Here is a 25,538-nt window from a genome sequence, read left to right as displayed (position 1 = left end):
TCCACACTGTTGGATGTAGTTGTAGATATTTCATTCTCTTTGTATAATATTCCATTCCGAGACTATACCACAACTTATACACTTACTGGCATGTCTTTTTCTCTTTATTTGTAGTTTTTAATATATTCTAGGTTTGAACCCTTCATCAGTTATACATATTTTGGTTATCTTCTTCCAGTTTGTGGCTTGTGTTTTCACTTTCCTTAGGTTTTTGTTTTGGTTTTTTTTTTTTTTTCGATCAGTAGACATTTTTAATTTTAATGCAACTGAATGTTTTGTTATCTTTATTTATGGTTAATGCTTTTATATCTTCCTTTAGAAATTCTTAAAGCTCTTTGGTTTTGCTTTTCACGTTTAGGTTTTGAATCCACCTAGAATTAATGTTGTGATGTAAGGATCCAATTTTTTTTTTTTCAGTAACCAATTGTTCCATTTCTTGGAAGTCCAGCCATTCCCCTCACTGGTCGACAATACCTCCTTGGTCACATATTCTATGCCTACATGTGAATAGGTCTGTTTCTGGGACCACTAGTCTTTCATTCTCCTAGTTTTCCTCCTTCCTCACTGGCCACTCTTCCAGAACAGTGCCTGGCACATAATAAGTGCTCAGTAAGCATTCACTGAATGAATACATGCTATTCCTTCTGACTAGATTACCCTCTCCTCCCCTTCATTACCTGGTAGATTCTTTCTTGTTTTTTTACCTCAGTTCAGATTTCTTCTCCCCCAAGAAGGCTTCCAGAGTCTCTGAACTAAGCTGAGCATCTGTCCTGGGACTCCCACAGCCCACTGAATCTATCACTGTTAATGCATTGGCCACATTGCACTGAAATTCTGTTTCTGTGCCTGTCTCCCCAACTAAACTATGAACCCCCTCCTCTGGGTTCTCAGAGAAGTGGTCAGTCAACAGTTGTGGAACTAAACTGAGCTAGTAACCACTGAATGACCAAGTTTTCTAGCCATGTCTCTCTGTATTTCCCCACGTTTGTTTGTTCCTTCATTTATCTCATTTAATGAATACTTATTGAGCACTTATTATGTGCCAGGCACTGTTCTGGAAGAGTGGCCAGTGAGGAAGGAGGAAAACTAGGAGAATTTAGTGTCCTGGAAACCAAGCGAAGAAACGGTTGTTTCAAGATAGAGATGATCAGCTATGTCAAATGCTGCTGATAAAGTCTGAGACTTAACTGTTGATATAACAATGTGGAGATAATGAGCGACTTCAGCAGTTTGGCTGAAATTGTTGGGCAAAAATATGATTGGGGATATTTCAGAAAAGTATTGGAGGACAAAAACTGAAGAAGCTGGTATAAATATTTCAAGGAGTTTTGCTTAAAAAAAAAAACAGTGCTGTCGAGTTTTGCTTAAAGGGAAGCAAATAAATGTGTTTTATTTTGCTATTTTCATGCAGTTAAATATAGCTATCCTTTCTTTCAAAGCTTCTGGCTTTTCTGTTTTGAGTTGAATGTAATGTCTGTGGACAGCAAATTCCGAATGAATTTTTCACAATACATTAACTCCTCTGTCCTTTCTGAGGCATTCCTTGTCTTGGGGGCAGAGTGATCTCCCTGCCGGTGTCAAAGGCCGTTTCTTCAGTTAACCTCAAAATCTCGTGGCTGATTCAAAACTGATGTCCCCACATCCTCATCTAACCACAGCCACCACTGCAAATACGTGAGTCACACCAAACCCTCATGTGGCCACCACTCTTCCTCCCTCCCTGGCTGCCCCCACCACCATTCATATACACATATACATGCTCCCACAGGCAGAACATAGGAGACAAATGACTTTCCTCCCAAAGACCACATGGATTAGGACTATGAGATGAGGTGACACAGATCCTCAAGGACATACTAAAGCAGTAGCAGCGGACATGGCTACACCCCACCCCCACTCCCCACCACGGTCTGCCCACAGAAAGTGACCACCCTCATGCCCAAACAGGAGAACACTGTACAGAAGACACACAATTTCCATAGAGCTCTATTGTGGCATATAATAATAGGTACTCTATATAAATTAAATTAAAAATAAAGCTCCAGCAGGTTGCACAGGGTGGCTGTTAATAAATATATCTCTGGGTAATTGTGCCCCAAGACCAGCTCACGACCACTCTCCCTTGTCCAGAGAATTATACAAAAATAAATACAGGCTTGGGGAGGGGAGGCATGCCCAGTTCCATTTCTGAAAGTTTCTCTCATTCATACCATCTATCTGTCCCCTGTTCCTCTCCACTGGTATCACCACAGGGATCCCTGTGCTGACTTTGGAATTCAGAGACAGGGAGGCCTCTCTAAGAAGCAAAGGATCAGGGCCCCCTCACTGCACAGGCCAAATATCCCATCTCAACCCTCTGGAGATAGTGCAGGTGCTGTCCTCTTCCCGGGCCCCAATGAGGGGGAAGCCTGTTATTGCCAATTCCACAAGCAGCCCCTATGAAAACCATGCCAGAGAGAGGCACAGCACAAGCACCAGGATGGACACACCACTGTTCAGAGCCACAGGGACCACCACCAGCCCAGCCAAGACCCCCAAAGTCTGGGCCAAGGGCACTCGTAGCTGGGGAGGCAACACACACACACATTCTGCAGGGGCTGCTAGGGCATGAGACTTCTTTTGGGGCTTGAGACTTGGGCCTGAACCCTCTTCATCCTGGGAGCTCATGCAGGGCCTGGCCAGGCTGGAAGGACAGACTGCAGCCCCCAAAGGACCGAGGAGGCTGGGTTTTTGCCCCTGCCTAAGGACTGGAGCAGCTGGCTCCTTGACAGATATAGGAACCAAGCTGTCTGCACACTCAGTGGTAGACTCCATCAGGATTTTTGTCACGGCCTCCCCTGGGGAGCTGGTCACCCTAGCTATCACCCTATTCATGTGCAAAGAGTTGGTGTCCTTGCCCATTCCCTTATCTGGATCCCCAATGAACTGGCCCTCTGTACCAAGAACCACAGGGTTATCACATCCCGGGCCCTCTGCCCACGGGAGCCACACATCTCCCATAGTGGCTACCACAGAACGGGCCCCAGAGAGGATTTCCGGAGGCGATTCCTTGGGGGTGTCCTCTTCAGGGCTGGAGGGTGTAATGGAGAGCCCCTCTTCGCCCTCCCCCTCCTCATCAGGGTCCTCGGTGTCCTTGATGAGCTCCACACCACGCCCCAGCCTGGCATAGTGCAGTGTGATCTCCTCAGCCAGGGCACTGTTCAGGGCCCGCTCAGGGCAAGGCCACTTCAAAATCAGGTCACGATCTGTTAGTATGCCCAAGGGATGGCTGGGGAACACCCCCCCATCTGCGGGGCCCTCCCCACCACCCCCTACCCCACCTGCAGCCACAGCAGCCCTCAGGCGGCTCAGGTGGGACAGGTAGAGCTGCTCCAGCTCCTGGTCAATGGTGTCCTCGCCAACCAGCTCCTCCAGCCCACTCATGACCTCCAGATACCCAAGGGGCTCATCCATAATAGCCCCCACCATGGGGGCCTTTGGGCCCCCTCCATTCTCACTGGATACTTCCCATGTTGCCTCCACCTGCTGCTGGCTGGGTTCCAGGAGAGGCCCGGCTGCCCCCTCACTCGCATCAGGCCCCGAGGCCTGGTCCCTGGGGGAGCCACCTAGGCCACAGAGAGGGGAGGAGGGGGGAATCCTGATGGCTGGTGCCTGGGGGACCTCTGTGAAAGCCACAGGTGGACTGCTTCTGGGGATGTCACCTTCCTCTGGGGAGTTGCCAGTCACTGTAACTTCAGAAACCTGGAGCCATGGAGTGGGTGAGGAGGGAGGAGAAGGGGAGGGGAGGGGAGAAGAGGAAAAGAGAAGGGAATGAAGTAGAGGAGGGGATGGGATAAGCAGAGACAATGAGAACTGGTGACAGCCCACACCCAGCCCCACAGGAGTTTCCAGACAAAACTCCTTAAAGAGCCCTCTGTGATTCTCTAAACTCCGAAGACTGTCATCTATATTAAAATAACAAAATTAGACGGAGTAAAGGGGCAAATGGCTTCCTGCAGATGATAAAGCTGAAGAATTCAGTGGGCATCAATATCTGGTGAATGACTCCATCAGTAACAACTGTGGGTATACCTTCACAGTAAATCCAGAATATCCATACTAACTCATGATGTATTTTCTTTTAAAAAAAAATTTATTTCCTAGCTCTGTCTCTTGTAAAGTCCTTTAAAAAATGATCAATCTAGTAGCAACAAGCACCTAGCACCCATATCTTGGCTTCTAAATAACATTCTCCACTAAAAGGAACCAGGGCTCCTTAAAGAAATGGCTGTGTTTCAGGTTTGGGCAGTGAAAGTACAAGATGAGTCTGGGACATCTTGTCACACTAGAAGGTGAGGAAATACTCAAAGAGTGATGGAGACATGTCAAAAGGACTTAAGAGCCAATCTAAATAAGCTCCCACTAGCCAAAGATGATTCAATTTAACCATAAAAAATAATCAGTGCAATGGATTGAAACTCATCAAATATGTTTAAAGCCCATGTGTTGATAACAACACACATAAAACAAAAATCCTCTAATTGGTCACCTGTGGAGGAGCTCATTTATTCTGGAAACTGGGAAATAAAAGGGAAAAAATGAAGTATTTTTACTGTTTTTCCTGTACAAACTATACCTCAAGGTAGCCAAAAGTTGATGTGGGAAAGCTTTTTTTTTTAGAGAAGAATTCCAGTTAATAAATGTGGAGAGGGAATAACAGACTTAAAATATCACCAATTTGCAGCTTCTAAGGAAATAATGGAGGCTTCGTGGTGCAGTAGTTAAAAGCTAGGCTGCTAAACAAAAGGTCGGCAGTTCGAATCCACCAGCTGCTCCTTGGAAACCCTACGGGGCAGTTGTACTCTGTCCTATAGGGTCGCTATGAGTCGGAATAGACTCAATGGCAATGAGTTTGGTTTTGGTTTGGTTAATGAAATAATGGACCTAGGCAATAATAGTAGAGCTCTGGTGGTGCTGTGGTTAAGAACAATAACAATCAATGGCAGATGAAACCATTAGGTGATAAGCTAATGGAGAGGTCTGTGAGGGAGGGATGAGGCTGATACAACCTGAACTCACTGATCAATCTCAGCATCATAAAAAGAGACCTCCAAAACCATGTGCTCCTGGTAACTATCAAATAGGAAGTATACAGCACCAAAAAGAAAAAAAAAAAATCAAATCTGAATCTGATCAATCTTTTGGAGCTAACTACCAGTTTATAAAAAATATAGTGGACAGAAAAACACAATAAACATGTTTCCAACTAGATATAATCAGCCAAATCCAGACTGTGAGAAACTCAACAGGACAAACAAGGTTTCTTCAACAAATAAATTGCAAGAAAAGAAAGTGGGGGAGAGGTAAACCAACGGATTTAAAAATTTCTAAATGGACACATCAACCAAATGCAATATGTAGACACTGTTTAGATCCTAAAACATTTATGAGATAATCAAAGAACTTTAGACACAGACCAAATATGTGATGATACTAAGGGATTATTGTTAATTTTCTGAAGTGTGATGATGGTACTATTGTTATATTTTCCTACAAGTTCCTAATCTTCAGAGATACAAACTGAAATATTTACAAATGGAATGATCTTTGGGTTTATTTCAAAATAATTCCACAGGAAATGGGAGGGGAGTAAGTGGGGTATAGATAAAGTAGGGTTGGACACATGCTAATATTTGTTGAAGCTGGGTAATGGGTATATATTGGCTCATTACGCTCATTTTCTCTACCTTTATACGTTTGAATTTTTTATAATAAAAAGCTTACATACATGCACAGACACACATACATTAACATATATCTCCACTACTGGTGGAATCTGGCTACTTCTCTCTACCTTCCCTGCCACCACGGTCATCACTTGCCTGGACTGCTGAAGTAGCCACCTCCTCACCTGTCTCCTACTTCCACCCTAAACCCTACTGTCTATTTTCCACACATTAGCCAGAGGGATCCTGTAAATCCTAAATCATATCACATCCCTCCTCTGCTCACAAATCTCCTGTGACACTCCCTCACTCACAGTAAAAAATCAAAGTCCTCACCATGGCCCACAAGGCCCTATGCGATCTGTTCCCCGCCACCTCTCTGACCCCACCTCTTATCACTCTCCCCCTACTGACTCTGCTCCAGGCACAGTGGCCTCTTCACTGTTCCTCGCACACAGTAGTCATGGCTCAACCTCAGGAACTGTGCACTTGCCTGGAATGTTCTCCTACTCTTCCACATGGCTCACTCTCTCACCTTTTTCGGATCTTTGCTCAAAGTTTGCTTATCACTAAGGCCTTCCCTGGCTACCCTATTTAAAGTTGCAAAACCTCCCCCTAACATACATACTCCCTATCCCCTTTTCCTGATTTTTTTCATTAGCACTCATCATCATCTAAAATACCATATATTTTAACTATTCATTTTATTATGTCTCACTCCACTAAAATGTAAGTCCTATCAAGACAGGGTTTTTATCCACTACTGTATTTCTAGTGTCCAAAACAGTGCTTGGCACAGAGCAAGCACTCAGTAAATATTTGATAACAAATGAAACTTCTATAAGCCCACAAGTGTGTCCTTTATCACCACTCTTATTCAACATTGTATTGGAAGTCCTGGCAAGAGCAATAAGGTAAGAAAAGGAAATAAAGGGTATCCATGTTGGTAAGGGAAAAGTAAAACTATCCCTATTCATAGATGATATGATCCTATACATAGAAAATCCAAAGGACTCCACAAGAAAGCTATTGGAACTAATAGAAGCATTCAGGAAAGTACCAGGATACAAGATTAACATACAAAGATCAGTTGGATTTCTCTACATCAACAAAGACAATTGTGAAAAGGAAATCAGGAAAACAATACCATTTACAATAGCCCCCCAAAAGATGAAATACTTAGGAATAAATCTAACCAGAAATGTAAAAGACTTACACAAAGAAAACTACAAAACACTACTGTGAGAAACCAAAAGAGAGCTACATAAATAGAAAAACATACAATATTCTTGGACAGGAAGACTTAACATTGTGAAAGTCAATATTACCCAAAAGCAATATATAGACATAATGAAATCCCAATCCAAATCCCAACAGCATTCGTCACCAAGATGGAAAAACTAATCACTAACTTTATATGGAAGGGAAAGAGGTCCTGAATAAGTAAAGCTTTATTTAAAAAAAGAAGAACAAAGTAGGAGGCCTCACACTACCTGATCTCAGAACCTACTATATAGTCACGGTAGTTAAAAACTGGTACAATAGACACATAGAGCAATGGAACAAACTTAAGAACTCAGACATAAATCCATCTGCCTGTAGACAGCTGATCTTCGACAAAGGACCAAAGTTTATTGAATGGGGAAGAGACAGTCTCTTCAACAAATGGTGCTGTCAAAATTGGATATCTACTATTTCTAGAAAAATGAAACAGGATCCATACCTCACACCATACACAAAAATGAACTCAAAATGAGCACAATAAAAATTATTTTAAAAAAAACTAACTCAAAATGGATCAAAGACCTAACTAAATATAAAAACCTAAAACTATAAAGATCGTGGAGGAAAATTAGGGACAATGCTAGGGGCCCTAATATACGGCATAAATAGAATACCAAACATAACTAAAAGAAGATGAAATAAATAAATGGGACTTCTCAAAAATTAAACCCTTATAAAGACAACACACAATACAGGAGAGGTCAGCACAACTCGACTAAACCAAAAGCAAAGAAGTTTCCTGAATAAACTGAATGCTTCAAAGGCCAGTGTAGCAGGGGCAGGGGTTTGGGGACCATGGTTTCAGGGGACATCTAAGTCAACTGGAATAATAAAATCTATTAAGAAAACATTCTGCATTGCACTTTGGAGAGTGGCGCCTGGGGCCTTAAACGCTAGCAAGCGGCCATCTAAGATGCATCAATTTGTCTCAACCCACCTAGAGCAAAGGAGAATGACGAACACCAAAGACACAAGGTACTTATGAGCCCAAGAGACAGAAAGGGCCACATAAACCAGAGACTACATCAGCCAGAGGCCAGAAGAACTAGATGGCGCCCAGCTACAACCGATGACTGCCCTGACAGGGAACACAACAGAGAAACCCTGAGGAAGTAGGAGAGCAGTGGGATGCAGACCCCAAATTCTCGTAAAAAGACCAAACTTAATGGTCTGACTGAGACGAGAAGGACTCCAGAAGTCATGGTTCCCAGACCTTCTGTTAGCCCAAGAGAGGAACCATTCCCAAGACCAACTCTTCAGACAGGGTTTGGACTGGACAATGGGATAGAAAATGATGCTGGTGAAGAATGAGCTTCTTGGATCAAGTAGACACATGAGACTATGTTGGCAGAGCGGGTCAAAAGCTGGCAGAATAAACAGAGAGTGGAGGGAAGGAGTGTGCTGTCTCATTAGGGGGAGGGCAACTAGGAGTACACAGCAAGGTGTATATAAATTTTTGTATGAGAGTCCGACTTGATTTGTAAACTTTCACTTAAAGCACAATAAAAATTAAATTAAAAAAAATTAAACCCTTATGCTCAACAAGACTTTCCCAAAAGTGTAAAAAGAGAACCTACAGGTTGGGAAAAAAATTTTGTCTATGACATATCCCACAAGGGTCTAATCTCTAAAATTTATAGAAAACATTAACACCTCAAAAAAAACAAGACAAATAATCCAATTAAAAAATGGGCAAAGCATATGAACAGACACTTCACCAGAGAAGACATTCAAGCTGCTAACAAACATATGAAGAAATGCCTGTGATCATGAGCAATTAAACCAAAAAAACCAAACCCAGTGCTGTCAAGTCGATTCCGACTCATAGCGACCCTATAGGACAGAGTAGAACTGCCCCATAGAGTTTCCAGGGAGCGCCTGGCAGATTTGAACTGCTGACCTCTTGGTTAGCAGCCGTAGCACTTAACCACTAAGCCACCACGGTCTCCCATGAGCAATTAGATGTAAATCAAAACTACAGTGAGATACCATCTCACCCCAACATTACTGGCATAAATCAAAAAAACAGAAAATAACAAATGCTGGTGAAGATGTGAGAAGATTGGAACTCTTATACACTGCTGGTGGGAATGCAAAATGGTACAACCACTGTGGAAAATGTTATGGTGCCTCCTCAAAAAGCTAGGAAATAGAAATATCTTATGATCCAGCAATCCCACTCCTAGGTATATACCCTAAAGAAATAAGAGCCATGACACGAATAGACATGTTCACTGCAGCATTATTCACAAGAGCAAAAAGGTGGAAGCAATCTAAGTGCTCATCAACAGATGAATGGATTAATAAACTGTGATATATACACACAATGGAATACTACACAACAATAAAGAATAATGACAAATCCTCAAAACATCTCACAACACGGATGAACTTGTAGAGCATTATGCTGAGTTGAATCAGTCAATTGCAAGAAGACAATTATTGTATACCCGTTGCTGTCAAGTCAACTTCGACTCACAGCGACCCAACAGGGCACAGTAGAACTGCTCCATAGGGTTTCCAAGAAGTACCTAGTGGATTCGAGCTGCCAACCCTTTGGTTAGCAGCCATAGCTCTTAACCACTACGCCACAATTACTGTGTAAGACTGCTATTATAAAGTAACAACAGAACGTTTACACACAGGGAAAAAAAAAACCTCTTTGATGGTTACCAGGGATGGGAGGGGAAGGGAGGGGAAAGGAGGGAAAATTACCACAGAGATAGTAGACACCTGTTAATATTGGTGAAGGGAAAAGCAATTTACAATATGGGAGAAGTCAGCACAACACAACCAAGGCAAGAGAGGACACAGAGGAACTCAAGAATAAAGGTCAATTAGGGTAACTACTATAGTATAGACAATCCTGCAACAATAGAAGCAACAAACAATAATCTACAAATGGACACATAGATAGATAGATATGCCAAGAGGTGAGGAAGGGCATAAGGAAACACACCCACCGGCAGATATAGGTTCTGTGGTGGAAATTTCTAAATACATGACTGTAGGTGCTCCTCATATATTAATATAAACAATAGAGCACACAAGTGGCACAGTCAGGGAAACCTCTTAGACATAACTAAACACCTCACAGGATGAAGTTCCTAGGTTCAAAGGCAAAGGACCAGACTTGGGGGACATCTATGTCAATTGGCACAACATAGTTCTTAAAGACAATATTCTACATCTTACTTTGGTGAGTAGCGTCTGAGGTCTTAAAGGCTTGTGAGCAGCCATCTAAGATACAACTCTCTGTCTCTTCTAGTCCAGAGCAAAGGAGAGGGAAAAAAACTAAAGACTCAGGGAAGCAATTAGTCCAAAGGACTAATGAACTACATGAACCTACACAATCCTAAGACCAGGAGAATTAGATGGTCCCTGGCTACCAATACCAACCACTCTGACTGGGATTACAACAGAGGGTCCTGGACAGAGCAGGAGAAAAATGCAGAACAAAAGATCAAATTTACAAAAAAGACCAGACTTACTGGTCTGACAGAGACTAGAAGAACCCTGGAGACTATGGTCCCCGGACATCCTTATAACTCAGAATTGAAGCCACTCCAGAAGTTCACCTTTCAGCCAAAGATTAGGCAGGCCTGTAAAACAAACATGGGTCTGTCAGTTTGTCATACTGCAGGGGCTTGTGCATTGCTGTGATGCTGGAAGCTATGCCACTGGTATTCAAATACCAGCACAGTCACCCATAACAGACAGGTTTCAGCTGTTTCCAGACTAAGACAGACTAGGAAGAAGGACTCAGCAGTCTACTTCTGAAAATATTTTACCAAGTGAAAACCCTTATGAATAGCAGCAGAACATTGTTTGATATAATGCTGGAAGATGAGCCCCTCAGGTTGGAAGGCACTCAAGATACAACTGGGGAAGAGGTGCCTCCTCAAAGTATAGTCGACCGACCCTAATGACATGGATGGAGCCAAGCTTTCGAGATCTTCATTTGCCGATGTGGCTCGACCCAAAATGAGAAGAAACAGCTGCAAACATCCAATAATAATTGGAACAAAGTTCAAAGTATGAATCTAGGAAAATTGGAAGTTGTCAAAAGTGAAATGGAATGCATAAACATTCATATCCTAGGCATTTAGTGACCTGAAATGGACTGGAAATGGCCCTTTTGAATCGGACGATCATATGGTCTACTTACTATGCCAGGAATGAAAACTTGAAGAGGGAGGGCATTGCGTTCATCATTAATAATTATATTTCAAGATCTATCGCTGTCAGTGATAGGATAATATTCATATGGCTACAAGGAAGACCAGTTAATATGACCATTATTCAAATTTACCTACCAACCACTAAGGCCAAAGATGAAGATATTGAAGATTTTTACCAACTTCTGCAGTCTGAAATTGATCGAACATACAATCAGTATGCATTGATAATTACTGGAGATTGGAATGCGAAAGTTGGACATTCAAAGAAGGCGGTTTGGTAGTTGGAAAATATGGCCTTGATAGAAACAATGCTGGAGATTGCATGATAAAATTTTGCAAGACCAACGACTTCTTCATTGCAAATACCATCTCTTACCAACATAAATTGTGACTATACACATGGACCTCACCAGGCAGAAGACACAGGAATCAAATCAACTACATCTGTGGAAAGAGACAATGGAAAAGCTCAATATCATCAGTCAGAACAAGGCCAGGGGCCAATTGCAGAAAAGACCATCAATTGCTCATAGGCAAGTTCAAGTTGAAACTGAAGAAAATTAGAACAAGTCCACGAGAGCCAAAGTACAACCTTGAGTATATCCCACCTGAATTTACAGACCATCTCAAGAACAGATTTGACAAGTTGAACACTAACAACCAAAGACCAGACGAGTTGTGGAATGACATCAAGGACATCATACATGAAGAAAGCAAGAGGTCATTAAAAAGACAGGAAAGAAAGCAAAGAGTAAAACGGATGTCAGAAGAGACTCTGAAACTTGCTCTTGAACATCAAGTAGCTAAAGCGAAAGGAAGAAATGATGGAGTAAAAGAGTTGAACAGAAGATTTCAAAGACAAAGTATTATAATGGCATGTGCAAAGACCTGGAGATGGAAAACCAAAAGGGAAGAACATGCTCTGTATTTCTCAAGCTAAAGGAACTAAAGAAAAAATTCTAGCCTCGAGTTGCAATACTGAAGGATTCTACGGGAAAAATATTAAACAACTCAGGAAGTATCAAAAGAAGATGGAAGGAATACACAGTTACTATACGAAAAAGAATTGGTCAACATTCAACCATTTCAGGAGGTACCATGTGAGCAGGAACCAATGATACTGAAGGAAGAAGTTCAAGCTGCACTGAAGGTACTGGCGAAAAACAAGGCTCCAGGAATTGATGGAATACCAATTGAGATGTTTTAACAAATGGATGCAGCACTGGAAGGGCTCGCTCGTTTAGGCCAAGAAATTTGCAAGACAGCTACCTGGCCAACCAACTGGAAGAGATCTATATTTATGCCTATTCCCAAGAAAGGTGATCCCACCAAATGTGGAAATTATCAAAAAACATCATTAATATCACACACAAGTAAAATTTTGCTGAAGATCATTCAAAAGCAGCTGCAGCAGCATATCAACAGGGAACGGCTGGATTCAGAAGGGGATGCAGAACCAGGGATATCGTTGCTCATGTCAGATGGATTCTGGCTGAAAGCAGAGAATACCAGAAAGATGTCTACCTGTGTTTTACTGACTATGCAAAGGCATTCAACTGTGTGGATCATAACAAATTATGGATAACACTGCAAAGAATGGGAACTCCAGAACACTTAAATATACTCACGAGGAACCTGTACATAGAACAAGAGGCAGTTGCTCAAACAGAACAAGAGGATACTTCATGGTTTAAAGTCAGGAAAGGTGTGCATCAGGGTTATATCCTTTCACCATACCTATTCAATCTGTATGCTGAGCAAATAATATGAGAAGCTGGACTATATGAAGAAGGATGGTGCATTAGGATTGGAGGAAGACTCATTAACAACCTGCGTTATGCAGATGACACAACCTTGCTGGCTGAAAGTGAAGAGGACTTGAAGCACTTACTGATAAAAATCAAAGACCACAGCCTTCAGTATGGATTACACCTCAACACAAAGAAAACAAAAATCCTCACAACTGGACTGATGAGCAACATCATGATAAATGGGGAAAAGATTGAAGTTGTCAAGAATTTCATCTTAGTTGGATCCACAATCAACACCCATGGAAGTACCATTCAAGAAATCAAAAGACGCATTGCATTGGGCAAATCTGGTGCAAAAGACCTCTTGAAAGTGTTTAAAAGCAAAGATGTCACCTTTAATTAAGGTGTGCCTGACCCAAGCCATGGTGTTTTCAATCGCCTCCTATGCATGTAAAAGCTGGACAAGGAAAAAGGAAGACCGAAGAAGAATTGACGCCTTTGAATTGTGGTGTTGGAGAAGAATACTGAATATACCACGGACTGCCAAAAGAACAAACAAATCTGTCTTAGAAGAAGTACAATCAGAATGCTCGTTAGAATCAAGGATGGCAAGACTACATCTCACATACTCTGAACATGTTGTCAGGAGGGATCAGTCCCTGCAGAAGGATATAATGCTTGGTAACATAGAGGGTCAGCAAAAAAGAGGAAGACCCTCAATGAGTTGGATTGACACAGTGGCTTCAACAATGGGCTTAAGCATAAAAACGATTGTGAGGATGGCGCAGGACCAGAAAGCGTTTCATTCTGTTGTACATAGGTCACTATGAGTTGGAATCAACTCCACGGCACCGCACAACAACATAAAACAAACAATAACACTCTGAGGAACATGCTTCTTAGATCGATCAAGTATAAGAGATCAAATGGGCAACACCTGCCCAAAAACAAAGATGAGAAAGCAGGAAAGGACAGGAAAACTGGATAAATGGACATGGGGAACCCTGGGTAGAAAGGGAATGGGGAGAGTGCTGACAATACAAGATTGCAACCAATGTCACAAAATAATTTGTGTATAAATTTTTGAATGAGAACCTAATTTGCTCTGTAAACTTTCACCTAAAGCACAATAAAGAAAAATCTTAACACAAAAAAAAATTTCTATAAGCCCAGGTGAATAATTGCATTCTACCCCTTACCCATGAGGTTCTGATTTCTGTGACCTCCCTCTAACCTAGGGTGGACCCAGAGTGAGTCAGCTCCTACCACCCAGCTACCCAGCTGTGGCCATACTGTGAGCCTCCTACTGAGCTGCCCCCCAGAGGCTACAAAGGCCTGCTTACCTGAAGTGTCATCTGGGGCCATGGACGTAGAGGGGTGGGGGCCACCAGGGGACCCACTGACTCCTGGACATCAGGATACTCTGCTGAAGAAAAGAGAAAGGCAGCATCGGGGCAAGGCAGATTTACAAGCAGGCCTGATTTGGTTACGTAAATCTGCTATTTTAGCCAATCAGCAGTTTTGCCTCTGAAGCCTTCTATGAGTCGAAGGCAAGCGATCCCTCTTAATTTTTATAGAAATAAAAAAGGCGGTGGGGGGGAAGAAATGGTAAATATGAGCTAAAACTCCCACAGCTTGCCAATTGCTTACCCACAGCAGGGACATTACCATCTATGCTCTTCATCCTCAGCTCTTCCTCGTGAGGCCTGTGGGGCAAAGAAGAGAGTGCATGGGTCTGACACCCTGAAGGGTCAGTTCTGCTACCACTAGCACCTTCTGAGCCTCTGAGGTGGCACCATCTTCACCTGACAGCTGCTGTTTTCTTTTCTGCTGTGTCTTTTTATCGCCTGATTATAAACCTTCTACATACTCATCATTGTAGAAAATTTGTAAAATACAGGGAAGTATAAAGAAGGAAAAAAAATCACATATCAGCCATAGGCTACCAACGTATCATTTTTTAAAATTTCATTCCAGGCATTCTACGCATTTTCTAAAATCATTTAGATTCTACGTAGATTCATATGTGGTTTTGTCCACTGAAGAAGAAACATCATTATACTTTTGTAAACATTTTACTTTTTTAGACTGAGCAGCTAGGTTTTTTTCCCTTCTTTTTGCTATCACAAATCAAGCTTCCACAAGCATCTTTGGGTACAATTTTATCAATATTTTACATCATTTCTTTAGGATATATTCCTGCCTGTGGAGCAAACCACCTTTTCCAAGAAAAGGCAGGGGCAGAAGGCTGTGGGGCACAAGCAGCAGCAGAGAGGAGGGAAAGCAAATGGAGAGTGGGAAGGGGTCAGCAAGAAAAGGAAGTAACCTGAGATCAGAGTCATGGGCTCCTACTCCCCACCCCCAATATCAGCCTGGCAAGTCACTTGATCTTCCTCAGCCTCACCTTCCTCAACTGTAAAATGAAGCACGGGGGAGCCAAAAGAAATGAGGGTGTAAAACCCCTAACATCAGGGCCTGGCCTGGAGCAGGGACTGAATCAACAGTAGATATTTATTGGTCTTGTTTCCTCCTTCACCAGGCAATTCAGATGCCAAGACCTGAGTGACCTAAGCCAAGGGTATTTCAGCCACATCCTGCCAGGGGTGAGGGCACAGGCATGTGTGGAAATCACTGCTCTTATTCTCACAACTGAATATCAAATATCTAGAGATGAAGGCAAATGAGGGAAGCATTAACTAAAACATGTTCAGAGAGCTGAGAGGAGGTGAGGCAATTGCTCAGATCCTGTTCTTCATAAAAGTCAACATGATGATGTTGACGTTTCTGGAAATGGTTGAAACCTTGCGAAAACTCGTAATTAATTACCTTCATAGAAACAGGATATCACTAAAAAACCCTTATATATAGTATGCAGTCAGCACTGTTCTAAGTGCTCTACATTTATTACTCTTCACAACAACCCAATGAGATAAAACCCAACCCAGTGCCGTCAAGTCAGGTACTTATAATTATCTGAAGTAGGCAGTACTATTATCCCCATCTTACAGGTGATGCAACTGAGGCTGAGTAAATGTCTCAAGGTTATGTAGCCAGGATCCAAATCCAGGCCTTCTGGCTCCCAAGTCCATGTTCGTAACCAACAAACTCCTGCTTCTTGGAGGAGGGAACTGGGATCTTACCCCAACCCCATCTATAATCCTTTCTAGGAGCAGAGGGAGGCATCAATAATAGGCTCCCTCCTCCCGCCTTCATGCAGTACTTCCTTTGGACCTGATTTTTCCCCACATATTTACTCCCAGTTTCCCTGCCTTCTTGAGACATGTGGCTAGGAGACAACTAGACACAGAAGAAGCTGCAAGAACTGCTTTTTATTAGTAGACTAGGGGAGAAAGCTTGAACCATGTACACGGGCGTAACGTACAGAAGCATTGGAAGGGACCGTCCATCTTTCTCTGTGGACCAGAGCTCACACATACCACCAAGCCCAAGCCCATTGCCATCAAGTAGATTCCGACTCATAGGGACCCTATAGGACAGAGTAGAACTCCCCATAGAGTTTCCAAGGAGCACATGGTGGATTTGAACTGCTGACCTTTTGGTTAGCAGCCGTAGCCACTGCACTACCAGGTTTTCCACACATACCACCAGCGTTATCTAAATCAGACTACTACAGGGCCTGGAGTAAGGGACTCTGAGAGCCCAGCCAGCTCCTGTACATCACAGATGAGAAACGGGGGCTCACAGCAAGAGGTCCTGTACCAGTCACTCAGTGGATTTAAAATCCAGGTCTTTGGATTTATGACTAAGCACGATTTCTACTGGGCTGCTTACTGACTCATTTTGTTGGTGTAGTGTAGTCCTTCATTACGGAAAATATCATCTTCCTAGGATCTTCTAAATCAAGCCTCTTCAAGAAGACCCACAGACAGAAAGCCAGCCCTTGCTCCCAGGGACACCAGGCTCACCTTCCCCTGCCATCTGGCCCAGTTCTAACATGTACAACAACCAGGTTTCTAAAAGCCACTACAGAGTCATAGATGCATGTGAAAGAGAAATGCGAAACTCAGGAAGTAGCCAGCCAACATGAAAAGAACTCCACAATTCAACTGGAGGAAGAAGAGAGAAAAAAAGCAAATGCCAAATAAATTCTTCCTCTCCCAGAGCATCTCTTTAACAGAAGAGGAGAGAGAAAGGAGGGGGACATCCAAACATCAGGTCAAGCGATTCAGCCAATCCCAAGATCCATGAATGAGCAGAAGTAAACAGGTCACTCTCCCCTTCTCCAAAGTCACAGAGATGAAAGCAGGAGGCACATTTATTATTGTTCACTTCTTCCAACGTGGGCCCTTCTCACTGATACAAGTCATTTGAAAACCTTCACATATATCACTCAGAGCAACACTCTTCCCTTTTTACAAACGTGGTATCTGAGGCTCAAGGAACTGAGTCTCTATATCCACTAACTACATACCACACTGCTAACATCTAAAGACAGCTCCATTTTGAAAAGAGTTTGAAATTGTGGGTTAAAAAAAAAAACCCCACTAAATATCCCTGAATTGCCTTTTACGGTACAAATTCCGGGGCAGCTATAACTTTAATCAAAATGAGGATAGTAAGAGAAATCAAGTAAAAACGTATACTGACTCACTAATCAGTAACAGAGAAGAGGGGTTCTTACAAAAATGGGGAGAGAGGAGATTAAGAACAAAACTGTACCTACTGTGCGTGCCTATTGATTTTCAAGAAGGAAACCTGATCTTTGGCACCAGTCACACAAATGCTACATGGCATCTCCTCAAGGGCAGTGGGCAGCAGTGGGCCAAGAGAGCATGGTACCAGTGTACACAGACCTGGGCACATTTTGGACACGAATTAGCCTTCTCAGATGGTGCTTGGGAAGATTAATCAAAATGGTGCGGCCACAGAAGGAGCCATCTCAGGCCTGCACACCAGTCTCCTGAGCATGACAATTCCTCCTGCCATCAGGAAACTTGAAGGCTGCTGACCTAAGACAGTACAGGAGAAAACCAGGCAGTGAGAGCAAAGAGGTGCCATCGCCCCCAGTCTTGGCCAGCCAAGACAGAACAGAAAGGTGAATTGCCAGAGACAGAGAGTGAGCCAGCAAGAGAAGCAAACCCCATGGAGAGAAGCAAAGCAGACTTTTGGAGCAGTCACTTCACTGCCCTCACCGCCACAGCCGCCCAAGGCCTCTCTTAACACCCTCAACATTCATGTTTTCAAAGAACTTCGCCAGCCCAAAGTGGGTCATGAGCTGAAACCCAAAGGGAAACTCAGCAGACCCCAGCAACTCTGTAGTCAACCTGAAGATAATGCTGACTCCCTGAGGGACAGGTAGCTTCAGAGACCTGCCCCACAATACTCAGAATCCTGGTTACCCTGAGCCATCTTTCTGAAAAGAACAGGGTTTGAAGGTGGCTGTGAAAACCACCACCAAATTACGTGGGGCATTGCTTTGCCCGCCCCAACAGTCTGTGTCAGCCTCGACTCCAAGATTCGCAGACAGTTCAGGGGTGGGGGGAGAGTTTATTGTGCTATGAGCTTCTTTCACCACAGTGCCTTAATTATTTTGGCCATGTCCCACAGTAAGAAATACCTTTTACATCACAACCCAGCACACCCATACATGTGTAAATATATATACATGTAACTGAAAAAAGTTCAAAAACAGTATTTACCTTTACTATATTTTCTCTTTTATATGTGACACACTGATATTTCCTGTTATTCCTTTTTAGTATTTGTTTGATCCAGTATATTGGTTTCGCATTTCAATAAAGGGTCATGACATGCAATTCTGAACAACCCCCGTTTCACCACCTAGCAGCTGTGTAACCTCAGGCAAGTTACTTAACCTCTCTATGCCTGTTTCCTCATCAGTAAAGAGAGGATAATAGCAATACCTACCTCAGAAAGTTGAGAGGACTGAGTAAATACTGGAAATTCACCTGCAAAGTGATTAGCACACAGTAATCCCCTCCAAATTCGCACTGAGGGAATAGGAGGCTCTGAAAAGGAAAGCAACCTGCCCAGCACTGCCCAACTGGTAAGACATATCACCCAGCCTCGTGCAGCAGTTAAAAGCTGGGGCGCTAGAGCAGGACCACCCTGGCTCTGCCACTTTCTTAGCATGTGTCCCCATCCCACGTCCTTAACTATGATGCCCTACCGGTTTTCTGCAGAATAAAGGAGGATCACTTTCACAGTAAATTCGTACTCTCCCAACAACTAAGATAATCTCTGACCCGTCCTGTTTCAACTTTGGTTATTCTGGGTTTCCAATTTAGATATCAAGTTGGGTCCTATCCATTCCCTTCCAAGCGTACCTAAAAAATACTGAGGCTTTACTGTGCATCAGCCCCAGTGCCTGGCCCTGAAGACACAATGGTGAGCACACCCATCTATGAAGCTTACAATTTACTGTTGAGAGAAACATTTAAAAAAAAAAACTCACACTCATTCTTTCAGCAAACATTTATTGAGCACCTGTTAAGTGCCAAGCACCATGGCAGGCCCTGTAAGAATACAGTAGTGAACAAAAGTAGACCATGTCCCTACCCCTCACGGAGCTTACAGTCTAGCAGGGCAGAAAGATAGTCATCCAAAAATCCCCTAATGAAAGTCTAACTACAGTCCACGCCCTTAGAAACAGAAAGAATTCCCTAGAACAGGGAGCCTTGGCCCAGACTGCAGGGTCAGGGAGGGCTTAAGGATCCACAGGAGGAAAGTGAGCTGGCGGTGGATAGGGCAGTAACAGCCTGTTCAGCAACACCGTGGGGAAAGTGATGAATTCCATCTTAAACAAGGTGAGTTTGAGCCATCTTTGGGACATCAGCCAAGTGGACACACCAAATTTGCATATATGAGGCTGAAGGAAACAGCATGGAGAAAGAGAGGGACAGAGAGGTAAGAGGAAAAGCAGCAGAGTGTGGTCCCACAGATGGCAAAGAAGAGAGTGTTTTTAAGTAGGAGTGGTAAACCACTTCAAGACGAAAATCAAACTATGTGGAATTTGGCAGACGCAGGGCGCTGAAGAATACATGGGGATGAGGATGTGAGGAAGGCAAGTGCAGACAATTCTTTATGGGTGGGGGAGGGTGACTAGGTGCTGTCCTGGAGCAGCGGGAAGAAAACATGGGGCCAAAGAATACTTTTTTAAGACAGTAGAGACGTTAGCATATATAAAGAACGGTCAATAGGGAGGATGGAAGTGAAGAGGGCAATTGAAAACATGCCCGGAAAGAAAGGGTAATCTGTCAGGTTCTAGAACAATGGCAGAAAATGGAACCTAGAGCACAAGTGGAGGGGCTGCTCTCAGGGAGGAAAAGGGACCCCTTCTCACCTCCAATACAGAGGAGGGAATTCAGTTTGCAAACTGTGGGGAGTTCCATTCCTTATGGATTCTATTTGTTTTGTGAAGTAGGAGATGAAGTCTGAAGGTAAAGAATATTTGAGACACATAAGAGACAACAGTGGATCTGAAAAATACAGTAGGACTGCCAGGCAGGTGGAAAATGATCCTGATTTTGTAGTGATGTTAATCTGCTCTGCTGTATGACAGTCTCTAACAGGGCTTGTCTGCTTAGCTGTCACCAGTACTATGAAAAAAACTGGGGGTCTGAGGAGGTTGGAATGGACAGACTTCCCTAAGGAAGTCCTCTTCAAACTGAAGGATCAACACAAGCTGACGCAGGGGAGTTAAGACAAACATTCCTGGTGAAGAACACAATAAGCAAAGGCCTTGTGCAGGAAGGAGCAAGGTCCCTTGGTAACAGAAAAACCACAGTGACAGGAGCTTAGAAGGCAGAGAGTGGTATAAGCAGACACTAGAAGCAGGTGGAGGGCAGATGGGAAGGGGGCAAGAGGAGTGCTCGAAGGCCATAGTGAGGCTTTCTTGGTCTTTATTTTTAAGAAAAATAGGATACTTCCCAACGGTTTTAAACCAAGGCAGACAAGGAGTGCTCCTTCCCACACCAGCCCTGAGACTCTGGACTCTGGAAGCCTCAGTCTGTTCATCCAGGAAAAAGGGATAAAAATGGTCTATTTCACAGGGAATGTTGGCAGAATTAAATGAGACTTTGCATCAAAGTACTCAGCAAAGTATTTAGCAAAGAGCAGGGTCTCTGCCAGTTTTCTTACAACCAAACCTTCTATACCTGCTCTTCCCACCCAGTCCCACCACATAGCCCTTTGATGTCATAGGACCAGTCTGCATGTCTTTTTTCCTTCTTGAACCTAGCACTGGGCTCAGAACATAAATGCTTGTTGATGGGTTAACTCTAAGCTTAAGGATTACCAAACCTGGTCCAGCAACCCAAGGAATGCAGCCATTTAGGTTTCTGAGATGTTCCTCAGTGCCTACCACAGAGCGTCTCTCATGCCCCCACCTAATGTAGCTGTGCCCAGCACACAGTGGGCCTGCAGCCAACATTTCCTGAATGTGAAGCCCTCTACAATGGGGCTCCCACAAGTAAAGAATATCCCCTTAGATCCTCCACCATTTCCCAAGAGGGTTGGGTCACAGGAGGCAGCTGTTCTTCAACAGTACTCTAAGTCACCAGCAGCACACAGGTTTTAAAAGAACATTAAGTTAAAATATACTCGCCAAGAAAGCCACCAACCTACAAAGAAAACCTTATCGCTGATCTTGCAATGAGCACCAACCTCCACTTTGCAAGAGCTGAGATCAAAAGATAAAGAAGCTATCAAAAAACCATCTGCCCACTTAAAATAATATCACAAGTCATGTTGGGAACCACAGACCTGGGGCGATACCAAAACAATTGTCTGAACGGGCTGCTTCAATTTCTCCTTAAAACCACCCATGTATTTTTAAAGAAAAACACCCTCTCCACCCACCATGGCCCTGCAAGGTTTTGATTTCTCTGTTCCCTTCCCTTCACACTCTTTAAAATGACCAAACTCTGGTACCCAAATTATCATGTATTACAGTCAGGGCTCCCACGACAGCTAGCTGGGATGATGACGTGGGAAAAGTAATAGAAATGAAGACAATTGTGGGAGTGGGGAGCTGGAAATGCTCTATATCTTAATCTGCATGGTTGTTACAGAAGTACATACATATGAAAAAAAATCCACTGAGCCATATACTTTAGTACATGTTACTGTACATATAAAACAAAACGGTGGGGGAAATGAAGGTGAAAGGAAAGCATGACATGCTGGGAACACCAGGCATGAAATCCAGAATCTGCAGGAATCCTGTCAGGCCTTCAAGAAGATCAGCAGTAAAAACTTCCCTACCATCTTTTACTTGGTCCTGTCACTCACTCGCTGAGTAACCTCGAGCAAGTTTGTTCACCTGTCCGAGCTACATCAGTTTCCCCCTCTATTAAACAGGGATAATCATAACACCTACACCACACAGCATGCACAGCAGGACTCAGTGGGAATGAACTTGTAGCTATTAGTAGATCAGTAAACGCTGGCCACTACTATCTTTTGCAGATACCGCTATACTTCAGTTAACCTGTCCCATGTTTGCTGTGTCTAATCCAACCAAAATGACTATCATTCCTCTTAGACAGATGAGGAAACAGGCAAGACCACACAGCTGGTGATGAGCAGAGTTTAGGAGGGGAATCCAGGAAACTGCATGTAACTCCCCACATAGTTATACAGTGAAACCTGTGAGAGCCAGAACTAAACAGGACTGTTTTGTTTTTCTGAGTCTCTGCCTTTGACAGAGTGCAGTCTTACCACTTGCCTATCACTATTAGAAGATATTTGAGTGTTCCTTCTCTGACAAGTGTCTGCCTTACACAGGTTCCGACTTTCGCAGGTTTTACTGTACTAGTCAACACCTATATGCCACTATGAGCCAGGCTTGGTTTTGAGTGCTTTTACTCATATCCTATGAGGCAGGTACTATAATTATCTCCATTTTACAGATGAGGGCATTGACGCACAGCGTAATTAAATGACTTGGCCAAGGTCACAAAGCCTTGTGGCACGGCTGGGATGTGAATCCAGGCAATCTGATGCCAGGATTCACACCTTTACCACCATAAGGAAAGTCATGCTGCCTGCACCCTTGAGACTAAGTCTCAGGTTAAGGTGGGGGCTCACAGGTCAGTAAGTGGGTGTTTGCCAGCTTGCTTACCTACCCAGGCACATCTGCCCACAAGCCCAGAGCTAGATCTTTCTGAACCACTCGCAGCCTACAAAGGCCCTGCCAGGACCAAAAGAACAGCAGATTCCACAAACATCTTGCTGCAGCCAGCTTCGGATCACAAGCATATACAAGGCCCAAATAGCACATTCTCATTACCAATCCTCCTTGGTGGCTGCAGTGGTTAAGAGCAAGGCTGCTAACCAAAAGGTCTGCAATTTGAATCCACCAGGTGCTCTTTGGAAACCATATGGGGCAGTTATATTCTGTCCTGTGTGGTCACTATGAGTCGGAATCAACTCAAAGGCAATGGGTTAATCCTCCCAGGAGCAGGTTAATGTATGCATTTCCCACATGTGCAGGGAGAACCTGCTTAACCCAGGAACCAGGCTAGACTTGGGTGACCCCAAAAAGAATCAGGTTAGCTACTGTCCTTGAGGAACTCATAGCTTGATGGAGGAAACCTAGAATCTCAGATCAGGGCCTCCTGGAGGTGTAACTGGTTCTTTCTCCCAGACCCCGAATGATCACAGATAGTATGGCAAAACACAGGGGACAGGAGCTTCAAGTCCAGGCCCCACGTGGTTCTGATTCTGCCAGAGCCACTGCTTCCCTGTGAGAGCATGGGCTCAGGTTCTTACCTCCACAGGAGGCCTCAAAGCATAACAGTAAGGAGAATGCACAGGCTTCAAGGTCAAGCGCCATCACTTCCTCAACCAATCGCTCCACCTCTGGAACCTTGGTTTCTTGCTCTGTCAAATGGGGATCAGAATTCCTACACACTACACTGGGAAGGCCCTTGATTCACACTATCATGTCACTGAAGTTCTCTCTCCAGGGTACCCATTGGCCATCATTTACACCAAGCTCACTCACACCTCAGGACCTTTACACTTACTGTTCCCTCTGCCTAGAACACCCTTGCCCCCATGTGTATATAGCCGCTCTTCTTTATCATTCAGGACTCAGTTTAAATGGTATCTCCTCACAAAAGTGCCCTTTTTTCTCCAAACTCTCTCCCCCCCATCTGTGCATAACTTCTCTTTATCATCCACAACTCACCTCCTCAAACACCCTTCCTGAACAACCTGCATAAAGCAACAATTCCCTCCCAGTCTATACCCTTACCCTATTTTATTTTCCTCTCCACAGTTAACCTTATCCCTATTTGTCTTATCTTGTTTGTTGTTTTTTTAAACTGTCCCCTATAAGAGCCTGTATGATCCTTGAGGGCAGGGAAGATGTCTGTCTTGTTCAGGGCTTTTTACCATGGAACTCAACAAATACTTATTGAAATGAATGAAACCCCAACAATTAAAACCGTGCCAGCACATGTCTGGCCTCCATTACTCTTTGACTGACTGACTGCGCCCTCCTCCCTGTCCTGGGGAGCACGCCTGAGGAGTTTCTGGGCCAGGATGCTTGTCCTCCATTCTAACAGAACTCTGCGTGGGCGGAGGTGGCGCTGGCAGACATTACCTGCGCCTCACCGGCTTCATGCAGCTCTTCAGCTGCCTGGCCTCAGCCTCCACCGGACCCTGGCACTCAGGCTGTGGCTCCAGCTGCTGCTGCTGCTGGGGCAGCCCTTCGGCATCAGTGGGTGTGGGAGCGGGTGCGATCCGGAGTAGAACTGTATAGTTGCGGCCGTGGTTGTTGGCCCAGAAAGTGCCCTCAGGGGTCTCATAGCGCACCACGAAGTCCAGGCGCGCCCCATCGCCCGCGCCCTCAGCAAAGGGCAGCTGGAAGGCAAAGCGGTCAGTGCGGCCGCCGTCATCGGGCGAGGAGGCAGACACCTGGCCAGGGCCCAGGCCAAGGCCCGGATCCAGGATGGGATCTCCTGGTGCTGTTCCTCCCGTTCCTGCCCCCGGCGGGCTGCGCGGTACATATCGCGCTGGGTGGTCGTAAAAGGAAGCCCAGCCGTCGTGTGAAGCCCGCACGTGCACCGCCTTCTCGAACGAGCGGTTCAGCACACGTACCAACCCGCGCAATACCGGCGGGCGCCCCCCAGGCACCCACACCCCGGCACCCCCGGGTACTGCTCCAGGAGGCGGCAGCAGCGCCTCCAGCTCCACCATGACGCGCCCCAAGCGCTCCAGACGGCCCAGCGCGGGCGGCAGCGAAAATGTGGGCACCAGATAAAACCCCCGGTCAGCGGGGATGGGGAACTGCGGCGAGGGCTCGGGGCAAGGCTCCTCTTCCTCCTCCCCTTCATCCCCATCCTCGCCATCGTCGTCCTCGTCAACCACGCCGCCGCCGCCATCTTGCCCGGTCGCCGCCATCTTGCCCGCCCCGGGCCCGCCCCACGGCCGGTAGCGGCGCAGTTGCGCCAGCGGCAGCCCCAGGGCCTCGTCGGCGAACAGCACTCTCCGCGGGGCCGCCGCCGCCTCGGCCGAGGTGCGGGGCTCCCCCGTGGCTGGCGAGGGGGGCGCGGGATGCCGCAGCAAGGGCTCCACAGGGGCCGTGCGCGCCATATTGGCGGCGGCGGCGGCGGCACCGACGGCAC

At 44.8% G+C, this 25,538-nt stretch overlaps 1 protein-coding gene across 4 annotated transcripts; it reads right to left on the bottom strand.

Annotated features, from left to right (window-relative positions):
* Positions 1-1,106: 1,106 nt before the first annotated feature.
* On the bottom strand, positions 1,107-25,506 carry PPP1R3F (protein phosphatase 1 regulatory subunit 3F). Of its 4 annotated transcripts, none has more exons than XM_003417992.4 (4): positions 24,515-25,506; positions 14,572-14,627; positions 14,265-14,347; positions 1,107-3,741 (listed from the first exon to the last, which is right to left on the bottom strand). In XM_003417992.4, the coding sequence occupies exons 1-4, from the start codon at positions 25,504-25,506 to the stop codon at positions 2,437-2,439; spliced, it is 2,436 nt and encodes an 811-aa protein (XP_003418040.2). In that variant the 3' UTR covers positions 1,107-2,436. The 4 variants fall into 4 exon arrangements, with proteins under 4 accessions (XP_003418040.2, XP_010595981.3, XP_010595982.3 ...); XM_010597679.3 differs by having other exon boundaries at positions 1,108-3,741; positions 14,265-14,344; positions 24,515-25,372; XM_010597680.3 differs by having other exon boundaries at positions 1,108-3,741; positions 14,590-14,627; positions 24,515-25,372.
* Positions 25,507-25,538: the final 32 nt, after the last annotated feature.

This window comes from Loxodonta africana, chromosome X (assembly GCF_030014295.1).
Source record: "Loxodonta africana isolate mLoxAfr1 chromosome X, mLoxAfr1.hap2, whole genome shotgun sequence".
Classification (NCBI taxonomy): domain Eukaryota; kingdom Metazoa; phylum Chordata; class Mammalia; order Proboscidea; family Elephantidae; genus Loxodonta; species Loxodonta africana.
Note: the sequence above shows the minus strand (reverse complement) of the source record. Positions and strands in the feature narration are given on the sequence as shown.

Excerpts from the sequence above, each read along its gene's own strand:
- PPP1R3F (XM_003417992.4), bottom strand. The coding sequence starts at position 25,506 with ATGGCGCGCACGGCCCCTGTGGAGCCCTTGCTGCGGCATCCCGCGCCC. Across the intron at positions 14,628-24,514 it reads ATGAAGCCGGTGAGGCGCAG|GCCTCACGAGGAAGAGCTGA; the intron begins GTAATGTCTGCC and ends TTTGCCCCACAG. Across the intron at positions 3,742-14,264 it reads GGCCCCAGATGACACTTCAG|GTTTCTGAAGTTACAGTGAC; the intron begins GTAAGCAGGCCT and ends CCATGGCTCCAG.